General features: G+C 33.6%; 1 protein-coding gene across 1 annotated transcript in view; it reads right to left on the bottom strand.

Annotated features, from left to right (window-relative positions):
• Positions 1 to 14,296, bottom strand: part of xpo7 (exportin 7) — a 43,103-nt gene that overhangs the window by 15,183 nt on the left and 13,624 nt on the right. The window contains exons 11-17 of the mRNA XM_076082844.1: positions 7,468 to 7,640; positions 6,820 to 7,013; positions 5,187 to 5,292; positions 2,889 to 3,024; positions 1,366 to 1,439; positions 1,159 to 1,239; positions 477 to 540 (exon numbers count right to left, since the gene is read on the bottom strand). Of these exons, the coding sequence (XP_075938959.1) occupies positions 477 to 540; positions 1,159 to 1,239; positions 1,366 to 1,439; positions 2,889 to 3,024; positions 5,187 to 5,292; positions 6,820 to 7,013; positions 7,468 to 7,640 (828 nt within the window). The remainder of the gene's footprint in view (positions 1 to 476; positions 541 to 1,158; positions 1,240 to 1,365; positions 1,440 to 2,888; positions 3,025 to 5,186; positions 5,293 to 6,819; positions 7,014 to 7,467; positions 7,641 to 14,296) is intronic.

The raw sequence follows: 14,296 nt of genomic DNA, 5'->3' as shown, positions 1-14,296 counted from the left end.
TGGGCCTCTCAGTACCAATTGAGCATTGTTTAAACGCCACGGCCTACCTGAGTATTGTTGCTGACCGTGTCCATCCCTTTATGAGCACAGTGGACCATCTTCTGATGCTACCTCCAGCAGGATAGTGCACCATGTCACAAAGCTCAAAGCATCTCAAACTGCTTTCTTGAACATGATGAGCTCACTGTACTCCAACGGCCTCCACAGCCACCACACCTCAATCCAACAGATAGAGAGATTCTCATCATGGATGGGCAGCCGACAAATCTGCAGCAACTGCGTGATGCTATCATGTCAATATGGAGCAAAATGTGTGAGGAATGTTTCCAACACCTTGTTGAATCTCTGCTATGAAGAATTAAGGCAGTTCTGAAGGCAAAAGGGTCCAACCCAGTACTAGCGAGGTGTAACTAATAAAGTGGCCGGTGAGTGTATTTAAGAACCAGAGGTGATGACTTCATGAGAAGAAGACTCACTGTGTGGTTGTTCAACATGAACTGCACCGCGCTGAGTTTCACCAGCTTCCTCACGCTGCTGTACGTGGAACAGGAAGTCAAGGAGCAAACAGGAAGTCAAGGAGGAAACGGACAGAAACAGGAGGTCATGGAGGAAACGGACGGAAACAGGAGGTCATGGAGGAAACGGACGGAAACAGGAGGTCATGGAGGAAACGGACGGAAACAGGAGGTCATGGAGGAAATGGACGGAAACAGGAAGTCATGGAGGAAACCGACAGAAACAGGAAGTCATGGAGGAAGCTAACAGAAACAGGAAGTCATGGAGGAAACGGACAGAAACAGGAAGTCATGGAGGAAACAGACAGAAACAGGAAGTCATGGAGGAAATGAACAGAAACAGGAGGTCATGGAGGAAATGGACAGAAACAGGAGGTCATGGAGGAAATGGACAGAAACAGGAGGTCATGGAGGAAATGGACAGAAACAGGAAGTCAAGGAGCAAACGGACAGCAACAGGAAGTCATGGAGGAAATAGGAAATCATTACAGAGGACATTTCATATTTTAAAGTCCCGTTTCCTCTCAGACCTACAGACTCATGAGGGATGTAGATCTGCAGCACACTATTAGTTGTGTGTGTGTGTGTACGTGTGTGTGTGTGAATGTGTGTGTGTTCAGGTGAACAGTGGTCTAAAGGATATCCTAACGAGAGGTCGTTCAGTAGTTGGAGGGTCTTGGAGGTGATCGGTTCACACTGGCCCCAGTACTTCAGGTTTGTGATGCTGAAAGAGACAAAAGGTTGTTTAGGATCCCACACACACAGAATGTATCATAAAGAAGAGACTTCCTGTTTAAATTACAGGTTAGAATGATTAGTGATAAACATTTAAATCATGTTTATTACTCACATTTTCCCTATAAAGACACTGAGAACCATCGTCTCGTCATTCAATCCCAGAACTTCTGATAGTCGTCGATAAAGCTGCAAATAAAACACATTGATACTTTTATGAGCTCTAGAGATGCACTGGTTTAGTTTTTTTGTCCATTAAACCTGTAAACTTATATTTGTGTTTTCTCCCCCAGACTTTGATTAGTAAATGAACTTCACAGCTGTTTATCATGGATCAATAGCATCACGTTGTAGCTCCGTGACGTGAGTCGTGTTTTTATAGTGATTCAGTAAATCCAGAGGAGCTTTAGTGATCATCGGAGGGACAGAGTGAAGTGAAGCATGAGGAGGTCTGTAGGAGACAAAGAGGCCCCCTGCTCTAGAGAACTGAGGGGGTTAAGCTGACAGGAAGTAGGGCCCAGACCTCCAGTACTGTGTTTCCAGTGATTCACTTCTCTAAAGGAACTCAGAAAGACTTAACCTGTAAGCTGGAGCTTCCATCACCTTAAAGAACCTTTGTGGTTTTAGGTTCTGCTTTGTGTTTCCTCTGTGTTTTATAACCTGGAGGTTTCATGTTTATGTTTGGTAGATGAGAAGCTGTGGTCGACTCGGAGAACCAGAACCATCAAAACAACCTGAGAGTCTGAGACTTTAGTCTGGTCTCCTGATCGTTAACCAAAAACGAATCATCAGAGCTGAAGAAAAAAGCAGGACCTGAGACCACGAAGACTCGATAAAGACCTGCTTAAGACTCACTAAACACCCACTAAACACTCACTAAAGACTCACTAAAGACCCACTAAAGACCCACTAAACACCCACTAAACACCCACTAAACACCCACTAAACACCCACTAAACACCCACTAAAGACCTACTAAACACCCACTAAAGACTCACTAAAGACTCACTAAACACCCACTAAACACTCACTAAACACCCACTAAAGATTCACTAAACACCCACTAAAGACCTACTAAACACCCACTAAAGACCCACTAAAGATTCACTAAACACCCACTAAAGACCTACTAAACACCCACTAAACACCCACTAAAGATTCACTAAAGACCCACTAAAGATTCACTAAACACTCACTAAAGACCCACTAAAGACTCACTAAACACCCACTAAAGCCGGTCTGTATAACGGGGGCCAGAGTAGCTCCGACGCTGAGTCGGCAGTGGAGGAAGTGAACAAACAGAAGCTCCAGTTACAGATAACTGAGGTTTCTGTTGTAACACTGAAGCAGCTACATGTTCACAAACACATCGTCTACTAAACACCAAACCAGACTCACTACAGTTTCTACACTACAACACTTATCTGGGACGTTCACATGTGCAGTTTCTGCTCCGAACAAAGAGAACAGACTCCGTCAATACCTTTAACCACAACAGTCCAATAGGAGACTGTGTCTCTATAGAAAGTGCTGCAGTAAGCAGAAACCAGAACAAAAGAGCAGCTCAACGTGGCCCCCGTTACACAGAGTCGGGTTACTGATGGAGGGTTAGCTCCTCACATGTTACACACTGTTTACCTTTGATGATTTCTGCACCTGGTCTCCGATGTAGATCTTCCTGAACTGCTCAAAGAAGCTGAGCATAGCCAACTCCAGCCTCTCGTTGCCGGCCTGAGCGAGCCGAGAGTCGGTGAGGTTCATGAGCTGGAGCACCCTGAGGTGTGAACACAAACACACATATCATACCTGCAAACTCATGAGAGGTGAAAAAGGTGACAAGCCCGAAACCCTGTCGGGGGGGGGGTGCTCCTCCGAGAATTTTATTTTAAATATGAGGTTTAAAATGTAGCATTCTGGTGTACTCTGAGAAAATTAAGTGATAAGACATTTACTTTATGCAAACAACTAATTTATTATTCAGTGGTTAGGGTTAGGGTTCAGCTCTATTATTAATATTAACCTTTATTTACACAAAATCCATAGAGACCGAGGTCTCATTTTCAAAAGTTTTGGTCAAATAAAATCAAAGATAGCAAGAGTAGCGAGAACCATCGCCTGTACAAATAGTGATTCGTTTTCATTGAACCCTTTTACTGTATGGCTTCATATTAACTTCCACTGTTACTGTAAAGCTGTTGGAATTGTGGCCTATCTTCTATTTGCAATTAATATGCATTCAATCCAGTTCAATTATTTAAATGAAAATGATAATCTACTCTGGCTAAAGTAGTTCATCAAGAGTAAAATAACAGCTGTGATCTATACACACCTCTGCATTAGCAACCTGCTGAAATGAAGGTACAGGCACCTTAACCCTCTCATTACTTCAGGGTTCTTGGGAGCAACTGCTCGTGGGACTGTTGGTACTGTTAGTACACTGGCTGTGGTCATCACAGTGAACAGTATGAACAGTGTGATGAGAGGGCATGTGAGCCCTTGTTGCTGTAGTTCATCTCCTTGGAGCAGAGGCTGCATGTAGCATAGCCTGCCTTATCAATGTATTTAAAACACTGTGACAGCAGGAAGCTGTACTCACGTCTGTTTAGACCTCCACCTTTATCCAGGCCCAGCTCCACTCACATCTCAGCCCTGCATCAAGCTGCGCTACACAACCAGCCTCCTCTCCCTGAAGCTCTTTGACCTCATCATCTCATCAGTATCTGGGCCTCATGTTTCGTGGTCATGAAAGTTATTCTGACCACGAAATCATCCTCATTCTACTTTGAGTTAAAAAAAAACAACCTGCAACCAGATGCTCCGGTGTTCGGGTTTAACGTTAACGAGTGACCACGTGAACTGAACCGGAACACGGGGGGGCTTCATGTTTCATCAAGTTACGTTTTTTCCTCCTAAATCGTGATAATGACGAACGTTAACAGTCGACAAAGTTTTGCATGCAGTGGACGTTAACTTAACCCAGCAAGTCTGAACGGTAACGGAGCATAACGTAACTTAAACTTTAACGGAGGGAAATGAAGACGCTGTACACATCTGAACGCTGATTGGCCAAGACTCGACACGTCAAAGATGTTCTATTGCGAAGATCACGACATCACATTTTCTCTACGGATCTACACGATTCACGTGGATGATATATTTTTGATTCAAAACGGTGAATTTCACCGAAAAGTGACAAGTTTGCAGGTATGCATATGTTATCAGTGTTTACATCACAGCATACCAGAGTGCTGGAAAAAGTGGTTCACAAGCTGCTTCATCAGCTCATTAATTATTGAAGTCTGGTTCGTATTTTCCTGGCAGGTTCCAGGAAATCAAGACAGACTAATTTATGCAGAAATCAATGTGGCGTCCCACAGGGGAGCGTTCTTGGCCCCTTAATGTTTGACCTGCCAAGTGTTTCTGGTGAAAAAGTGCATTTCTATGCTGGCGACTTGGACATTTTATTATATAATGTTCTCATATATTTTGAGAACACATTTAAATCTCAATATGGAATTCAATAAGATCAATAACTGACCTGTAGGCAACTTATTTCAACCCTTCCTATGACTTATAAACGTATAAAATGTATTTAGCTTATTTAGATAAACTCAAGGTGATGTCTTCAAATTGCTTATTTTGTCTAGCTTTTAACATAAAACCCTAAAATAATCAGTTTACTGTCATTAAGATCCTCAAAGGTGAGAACATGAACAGAAGGAATGCTGGGTAATTTTGATCAAAATAGTTGCAGATTACTTTTCTGTCCACGAAAATAAAGACGTTTTATGGCTAAATGAGAAATTAAAGGCTGATCTCGTCAGATTGCTGTCGCAGCATTTTACAGTATTTTCCATTTTTCCCAAACTAAATATATAAACAGTTTGTTTTTCTTGCATTATTTCCTCTAATCGAGATGTTTCCCTGAGTTCTTACCGACAGACTAACTCTCCATCCATGGCGTCCTGCTCGTCTGTGCTGGCGAACGACACCCGTCCACCGATCACGGCCCCGATAATGTAAACCAGCCACGTCAACCGACCTGCAGAGGAAACGATGGAGAGACAACATCAGCTTCTTTAACTTCTTTATTTTAATAGTCAAGGAACCACATTGAACGTTTCATACCCGAGAAGATTATTAACAAAATGTGCTACAGAGCTAAAAAGCATGTTTATCGTTACAAAGAGCTGCTGGGGAACGGTTTTAATGTCAAACAATAAAACAAAATATTAATATTTTATTAAATACAATCAAATAAACTTTAAATTTAAAGCTTTTATCTTCATCTCAAAATATTTTTCAAGTTTCTTCCTTTTTGTTTTAAGACTGCAGCTCTTTACATTTTAAAACAGATATTTGACATATTTTATTAATCACATTTCATAACAAGATAAGACTATAGTAAATATCTAGTTTATATTAAAGAATGTTGACTTGAAGAGTTTCTTTTCTCTTACCGTGTTAACTGACAGTTAAGCAACAAAACATTCCGTACATTAGAAAATAACTGAAAGTATTTAACCTGATTCTCTCACACACACACACACACACACACACACACACACACACACACACACACACACACACACTTATCAATTTTAATCGCATGATTTTTTTTGTGATTAATCGCATTGTTATGAGCAAAGTTCAATAATGAATTCAAAAGTACTGCTATATGAACAAAAGGTCAATAACATTTGGTTTGCAAACACTTTAAACACATCAGGTTCTTGTTAGCAGCAGTATTCCCTTTACACAGCAGCAGTTATAACACAGTTATAATGATTCTGATCATAGATATTCAGCCGGTGTTCACAACTTCATCTTCATGTGTGTAAGAGATGACATTTAAATATACTTCTTGAAAACTGCAAACCTATCTATGTCATGTTTTTATGTTTGTTAAATTCTCAGTTGTGATACTAAATGATGCTTATTATACATATTACAAACAAAACACTTTAAAAACTCTAAAACAATAATTTAAATGAATCATTTATTTTTTGCTTTTTGTGGTATTTGGGTCAGACACATATGCAACGCTGATTACCGTAATATGTGTGGTATTTGTTATAAATGTACGTTGGTAAATAGAGGGTGATAAGAAGCTGTACATGGAGGGACTTAGGACCCAGGGGAATGTAGGTGAAGCATGGAACCTGTAGTCTGTAGCGTGGCAGTAACCTGCATGAGGAAGTTATGCTAATAAAGAGTTGAATTAAGAGCAGTTTGTTCTCTCGTGCTTATATGTTCATTTAAAAACACGAAAATATGCATTTTGGTATTGTCACGATCCTGTAACGAGACAATCGCGCGAGCGAGACATCATCAGGGTTTATCATCATAAAGTATTTATTTATTTATTGTTTTTTATATATATATATATATATATATATATATATATATATATATATATATATATATATATATATATATATATATATATATATATATATATATATATATATATATATATATATATATATCCATATCCTGATTATATGTATAAAGTAAACCTGATTCAGACTGACGACACTAGCATGAATGTGACCTCTGAGGCTCCTACCCTCCTGAACAGTGATGTCTGCGGCGCTGGAGTTGGTGGACTGCAGCAGCTCCTGGTAGGTCTGAGCCGCCTGGTCGAACAGCTGGACCAGCAGAGCGCAGGTCTTCTCGTACTCACACCTTCCAATGGTGGACAGCTGGTCAAGCTGCTGCTGAACCAGACCGGCGTCGTCTAGGGGGTCTTCTAACCCGTCTCTGGGGGTGGGGTGGGGGGGGGGGGGTGGGGGGGGTGGACACAACCAGTCAGTCTGAGACATACCTGCAGTGTTTACATTCATGTTCACCTGCTAACAGTTCCTGTGCTGGTCTAGTGAAACCAGACAGGGTCTAGTGAGCATTCATCTGACTGACCTCACTTTTAAAATAAATAGTTAACCGTTTATTTAACCGTTAGATAAGAATATCAGCATCAATGATATATTGTCTGTACAGTAAACATGAAGCTACAGCTAGTTAGCTTAGCATAAAGACTGGAAACAGGGGGAAACAGAATCCCACTACCAGCTCCTCTAAAGCTTTACTGATTATTAACATTTTATATCTTGTTTCTTTAGTCCGAAGAAAAACTGAAATCTTAAACCTTAAGAGAAACGTCTCCTCTCTGTCTCTAAACATCCAGCACCAGGATGTGAAGGTCTGATGGTCTCACCTGAGGATGACGTGGACCGACTCCAGCCGGGACGTGATGTAGGCCTTGGTGACCTCGGGGGTGTAGGTCTCCAGCAGGTGAGGCTCGGTGGCTTTGACATACGGGACCGAGGCCGCCAGACGCTGCCACAGACTCAGCAGGTAGTGAACACTGTTAGGGGCGAACTCCCAGTGCTGGAGGAGAGGACCAGAGAGAGACGGGTTCACTTCAGTCTCAGAACCACCGTTACCATCTTTAACCCTTTATGGTCTGTTTATAGTGGCTTTACTTCCTCATTTAATGTGTACTAATAATAATCAGTCATTTCTTATCCTTTATTCACCCAAGCATCTGACAAGGGAAACAGAAAAGATGATAACAAATCACCTTGTTTCTAAATGTAAAGATATTTCTACATTTGTTCTTTAGTTTGTTTCTAAATGTAAAGATATTTCTACATTTGTCCATTCGTTTGTTTCTAAATGTAAAGATATTTCTACATTTGTCCTTTAGTTTGTTTCTAAATGTAAAGATATTTCTACATTTGTTCTTTAGTTTGTTTCTAAATGTAAAGATATTTCTACATTTGTTCTTTAGTTTGTTTCTAAATGTAAAGATATTTCTACATTTGTTCTTTAGTTTGTTTCTAAATGTAAAGATATTTCTACATTTGTCCATTCGTTTGTTTCTAAATGTAAAGATATTTCTACATTTGTCCTTTAGTTTGTTTCTAAATGTAAAGATATTTCTACATTTGTTCTTTAGTTTGTTTCTAAATGTAAAGATATTTCTACATTTGTTCTTTAGTTTGTTTCTAAATGTAAAGATATTTCTACATTTGTTCTTTAGTTTGTTTCTAAATGTAAAGATATTTCTACATTTGTCCATTCGTTTGTTTCTAAATGTAAAGATATTTCTACATTTATCCTTTAGTTTGTTTCTAAATGTAAAGATATTTCTACATTTGTTCTTTAGTTTGTTTCTAAATGTAAAGATATTTCTACATTTGTTCTTTAGTTTGTTTCTAAATGTAAAGATATTTCTACATGTGTTCTTTAGTTTGTTTCTAAATGTAAAGATATTTCTACATTTGTCCATTAGTTTGTTTCTAAATGTAAAGATATTTCTAAATTTGTCCATTAGTTTGTTTCTAAATGTAAAGATATTTCTACATTTGTTCTTTAGTTTGTTTCTAAATGTAAAGGTAGTTCTACATTTGTCCTTTAGTTTGTTTCTAAATGTAAAGATATTTCTACATTTGTTCTTTAGTTTGTTTCTAAATGTAAAGATATTTCTACATTTGTTCTTTAGTTTGTTTCTAAATGTAAAGATATTTCTACATTTGTCCTTTAGTTTGTTTCTAAATGTAAAGATATTTCTACATTTGTTCTTTAGTTTGTTTCTAAATGTAAAGATATTTCTACATTTGTCCATTCGTTTGTTTCTAAATGTAAAGATATTTCTACATTTGTCCTTTAGTTTGTTTCTAAATGTAAAGATATTTCTACATTTGTTCTTTAGTTTATTTCTAAATGTAAAGATATTTCTACATTTGTTCTTTAGTTTGTTTCTAAATGTAAAGATATTTCTACATTTGTTCTTTAGTTTGTGTCTAAATGTAAAGATATTTCTACATTTGTTCTTTAGTTTGTTTCTAAATGTAAAAGGTATTTCTACATTTGTTCTTTAGTTTGTTTCTAAATGTAAAGATATTTCTACATTTGTTCTTTAGTTTGTTTCTAAATGTAAAGATATTTCTACATTTGTTCTTTAGTTTGTTTCTAAATGTAAAGATATTTCTACATTTGTTCTTTAGTTTGTTTCTAAATGTAAAGATATTTCTAGATTTGTTCTTTAGTTTGTTTCTAAATGTAAAGATATTTCTACATTTGTTCTTTAGTTTGTTTCTAAATGTAAAGATATTTCTACATTTGTCCTTTAGTTTGTTTCTAAATGTAAAGATATTTCTACATTTGTCCTTTAGTTTGTTTCTAAATGTAAAGATATTTCTACATTTGTCCTTTAGTTTGTTTCTAAATGTAAAGATATTTCTACATTTGTTCTTTAGTTTGTTTCTAAATGTAAAGATATTTCTACATTTGTTCTTTAGTTTGTTTCTAAATGTAAAGATATTTCTACATGTGTCCTTTAGTTTGTTTCTAAATGTAAAGATATTTCTACATGTGTCCTTTAGTTTGTTTCTAAATGTAAAGGTAGTTCTACATTTGTCCTTTAGTTTGTTTCTAAATGTAAAGATATTTCTACATGTGTCCTTTAGTTTGTTTCTAAATGTAAAGGTAGTTCTACATGTGTCCTTTAGTTTGTTTCTAAATGTAAAGATATTTCTACATGTGTCCTTTAGTTTGTTTCTAAATGTAAAGATATTTCTACATTTGTCCTTTAGTTTGTTTCTAAATGTAAAGATATTTCTACATTTGTTCTTTAGTTTGTTTCTAAATGTAAAGATATTTCTACATGTGTCCTTTAGTTTGTTTCTAAATGTAAAGATATTTCTACATGTGTCCTTTAGTTTGTTTCTAAATGTAAAGGTAGTTCTACATGTGTCCTTTAGTTTGTTTCTAAATGTAAAGATATTTCTACATTTGTTCGTTAGTTTGTTTCTAAATGTAAAGATATTTCTACATTTGTTCTTTAGTTTGTTTCTAAATGTAAAGATATTTCTACATGTGTCATTTAGTTTGTTTCTAAATGTAAAGATATTTCTACATGTGTCCTTTAGTTTGTTTCTAAATGTAAAGGTATTTCTACATTTTTCCTTTAGTTTGTTTCTAAATGTAAAGGTAGTTCTACATTTGTCCTTTAGTTTGTTTCTAAATGTAAAGATATTTCTACATGTGTCCTTTAGTTTGTTTCTAAATGTAAAGATATTTCTACATTTGTTCTTTAGTTTGTTTCTAAATGTAAAGATATTTCTACATTTGTCCTTTAGTTTGTTTCTAAATGTAAAGATATTTCTACATTTGTTCTTTAGTTTGTTTCTAAATGTAAAGATATTTCTACATTGGTCCTTTAGTTTGTTTCTAAATGTAAAGGTATTCCTACATTTGTCCTTTAGTTTGTTTCTAAATGTAAAGATATTTCTACATTTGTCCTTTAGTTTGTTTCTAAATGTAAAGATATTTCTACATTTGTTCGTTAGTTTGTTTCTAAATGTAAAGATATTTCTACATTTGTTCTTTAGTTTGTTTCTAAATGTAAAGATATTTCTACATGTGTCATTTAGTTTGTTTCTAAATGTAAAGATATTTCTACATGTGTCCTTTAGTTTGTTTCTAAATGTAAAGGTATTTCTACATTTTTCCTTTAGTTTGTTTCTAAATGTAAAGGTAGTTCTACATTTGTCCTTTAGTTTGTTTCTAAATGTAAAGATATTTCTACATGTGTCCTTTAGTTTGTTTCTAAATGTAAAGATATTTCTACATTTGTTCTTTAGTTTGTTTCTAAATGTAAAGATATTTCTACATTTGTTCTTTAGTTTGTGTCTAAATGTAAAGATATTTCTACATTTGTTCTTTAGTTTGTTTCTAAATGTAAAAGGTATTTCTACATTTGTTCTTTAGTTTGTTTCTAAATGTAAAGATATTTCTACATTTGTTCTTTAGTTTGTTTCTAAATGTAAAGATATTTCTACATTTGTTCTTTAGTTTGTTTCTAAATGTAAAGATATTTCTACATTTGTTCTTTAGTTTGTTTCTAAATGTAAAGATATTTCTAGATTTGTTCTTTAGTTTGTTTCTAAATGTAAAGATATTTCTACATTTGTTCTTTAGTTTGTTTCTAAATGTAAAGATATTTCTACATTTGTCCTTTAGTTTGTTTCTAAATGTAAAGATATTTCTACATTTGTCCTTTAGTTTGTTTCTAAATGTAAAGATATTTCTACATTTGTCCTTTAGTTTGTTTCTAACTGTAAAGATATTTCTACATTTGTTCTTTAGTTTGTTTCTAAATGTAAAGATATTTCTACATTTGTTCTTTAGTTTGTTTCTAAATGTAAAGATATTTCTACATGTGTCCTTTAGTTTGTTTCTAAATGTAAAGATATTTCTACATGTGTCCTTTAGTTTGTTTCTAAATGTAAAGGTAGTTCTACATTTGTCCTTTAGTTTGTTTCTAAATGTAAAGATATTTCTACATGTGTCCTTTAGTTTGTTTCTAAATGTAAAGGTAGTTCTACATGTGTCCTTTAGTTTGTTTCTAAATGTAAAGATATTTCTACATGTGTCCTTTAGTTTGTTTCTAAATGTAAAGATATTTCTACATTTGTCCTTTAGTTTGTTTCTAAATGTAAAGATATTTCTACATTTGTTCTTTAGTTTGTTTCTAAATGTAAAGATATTTCTACATTTGTTCTTTAGTTTGTTTCTAAATGTAAAGATATTTCTACATGTGTCCTTTAGTTTGTTTCTAAATGTAAAGATATTTCTACATGTGTCCTTTAGTTTGTTTCTAAATGTAAAGGTAGTTCTACATTTGTCCTTTAGTTTGTTTCTAAATGTAAAGATATTTCTACATGTGTCCTTTAGTTTGTTTCTAAATGTAAAGGTAGTTCTACATGTGTCCTTTAGTTTGTTTCTAAATGTAAAGATATTTCTACATTTGTTCTTTAGTTTGTTTCTAAATGTAAAAGGTATTTCTACATTTGTTCTTTAGTTTGTTTCTAAATGTAAAGATATTTCTACATTTGTTCTTTAGTTTGTTTCTAAATGTAAAGATATTTCTACATTTGTTCTTTAGTTTGTTTCTAAATGTAAAGATATTTCTACATTTGTTCTTTAGTTTGTTTCTAAATGTAAAGATATTTCTAGATTTGTTCTTTAGTTTGTTTCTAAATGTAAAGATATTTCTACATTTGTTCTTTAGTTTGTTTCTAAATGTAAAGATATTTCTACATTTGTCCTTTAGTTTGTTTCTAAATGTAAAGATATTTCTACATTTGTCCTTTAGTTTGTTTCTAAATGTAAAGATATTTCTACATTTGTCCTTTAGTTTGTTTCTAAATGTAAAGATATTTCTACATTTGTTCTTTAGTTTGTTTCTAAATGTAAAGATATTTCTACATTTGTTCTTTAGTTTGTTTCTAAATGTAAAGATATTTCTACATGTGTCCTTTAGTTTGTTTCTAAATGTAAAGATATTTCTACATGTGTCCTTTAGTTTGTTTCTAAATGTAAAGGTAGTTCTACATTTGTCCTTTAGTTTGTTTCTAAATGTAAAGATATTTCTACATGTGTCCTTTAGTTTGTTTCTAAATGTAAAGGTAGTTCTACATGTGTCCTTTAGTTTGTTTCTAAATGTAAAGATATTTCTACATGTGTCCTTTAGTTTGTTTCTAAATGTAAAGATATTTCTACATTTGTCCTTTAGTTTGTTTCTAAATGTAAAGATATTTCTACATTTGTTCTTTAGTTTGTTTCTAAATGTAAAGATATTTCTACATTTGTTCTTTAGTTTGTTTCTAAATGTAAAGATATTTCTACATGTGTCCTTTAGTTTGTTTCTAAATGTAAAGATATTTCTACATGTGTCCTTTAGTTTGTTTCTAAATGTAAAGGTAGTTCTACATTTGTCCTTTAGTTTGTTTCTAAATGTAAAGATATTTCTACATGTGTCCTTTAGTTTGTTTCTAAATGTAAAGGTAGTTCTACATGTGTCCTTTAGTTTGTTTCTAAATGTAAAGATATTTCTACATTTGTTCGTTAGTTTGTTTCTAAATGTAAAGATATTTCTACATTTGTTCTTTAGTTTGTTTCTAAATGTAAAGATATTTCTACATGTGTCCTTTAGTTTGTTTCTAAATGTAAAGGTAGTTCTACATTTGTCCTTTAGTTTGTTTCTAAATGTAAAGATATTTCTACATGTGTCCTTTAGTTTGTTTCTAAATGTAAAGGTAGTTCTACATGTGTCCTTTAGTTTGTTTCTAAATGTAAAGATATTTCTACATGTGTCCTTTAGTTTGTTTCTAAATGTAAAGATATTTCTACATTTGTCCTTTAGTTTGTTTCTAAATGTAAAGATATTTCTACATTTGTTCTTTAGTTTGTTTCTAAATGTAAAGATATTTCTACATTTGTTCTTTAGTTTGTTTCTAAATGTAAAGATATTTCTACATGTGTCCTTTAGTTTGTTTCTAAATGTAAAGATATTTCTACATGTGTCCTTTAGTTTGTTTCTAAATGTAAAGGTAGTTCTACATTTGTCCTTTAGTTTGTTTCTAAATGTAAAGATATTTCTACATGTGTCCTTTAGTTTGTTTCTAAATGTAAAGGTAGTTCTACATGTGTCCTTTAGTTTGTTTCTAAATGTAAAGATATTTCTACATTTGTTCGTTAGTTTGTTTCTAAATGTAAAGATATTTCTACATTTGTTCTTTAGTTTGTTTCTAAATGTAAAGATATTTCTACATGTGTCATTTAGTTTGTTTCTAAATGTAAAGATATTTCTACATGTGTCCTTTAGTTTGTTTCTAAATGTAAAGGTATTTCTACATTTTTCCTTTAGTTTGTTTCTAAATGTAAAGGTAGTTCTACATTTGTCCTTTAGTTTGTTTCTAAATGTAAAGATATTTCTACATGTGTCCTTTAGTTTGTTTCTAAATGTAAAGATATTTCTACATTTGTTCTTTAGTTTGTTTCTAAATGTAAAGATATTTCTACATTTGTCCTTTAGTTTGTTTCTAAATGTAAAGATATTTCTACATGTGTCCTTTAGTTTGTTTCTAAATGTAAAGGTAGTTCTACATGTGTCCTTTAGTTTGTTTCTAAATGTAAAGATATTTCTACATGTGTCCTTTAGTTTGTTTCTAAATGTAAAGATATTTCTACATTTG

Source organism: Anarhichas minor, unplaced genomic scaffold (assembly GCF_050575085.1).
Source record: "Anarhichas minor isolate MPS153535 unplaced genomic scaffold, ASM5057508v1 ptg000105l, whole genome shotgun sequence".
Lineage (NCBI taxonomy): Eukaryota > Metazoa > Chordata > Actinopteri > Perciformes > Anarhichadidae > Anarhichas > Anarhichas minor.
The sequence above is the reverse complement of the archived record's forward strand: the minus strand, read 5'-3'. Positions and strand labels throughout refer to the sequence as shown.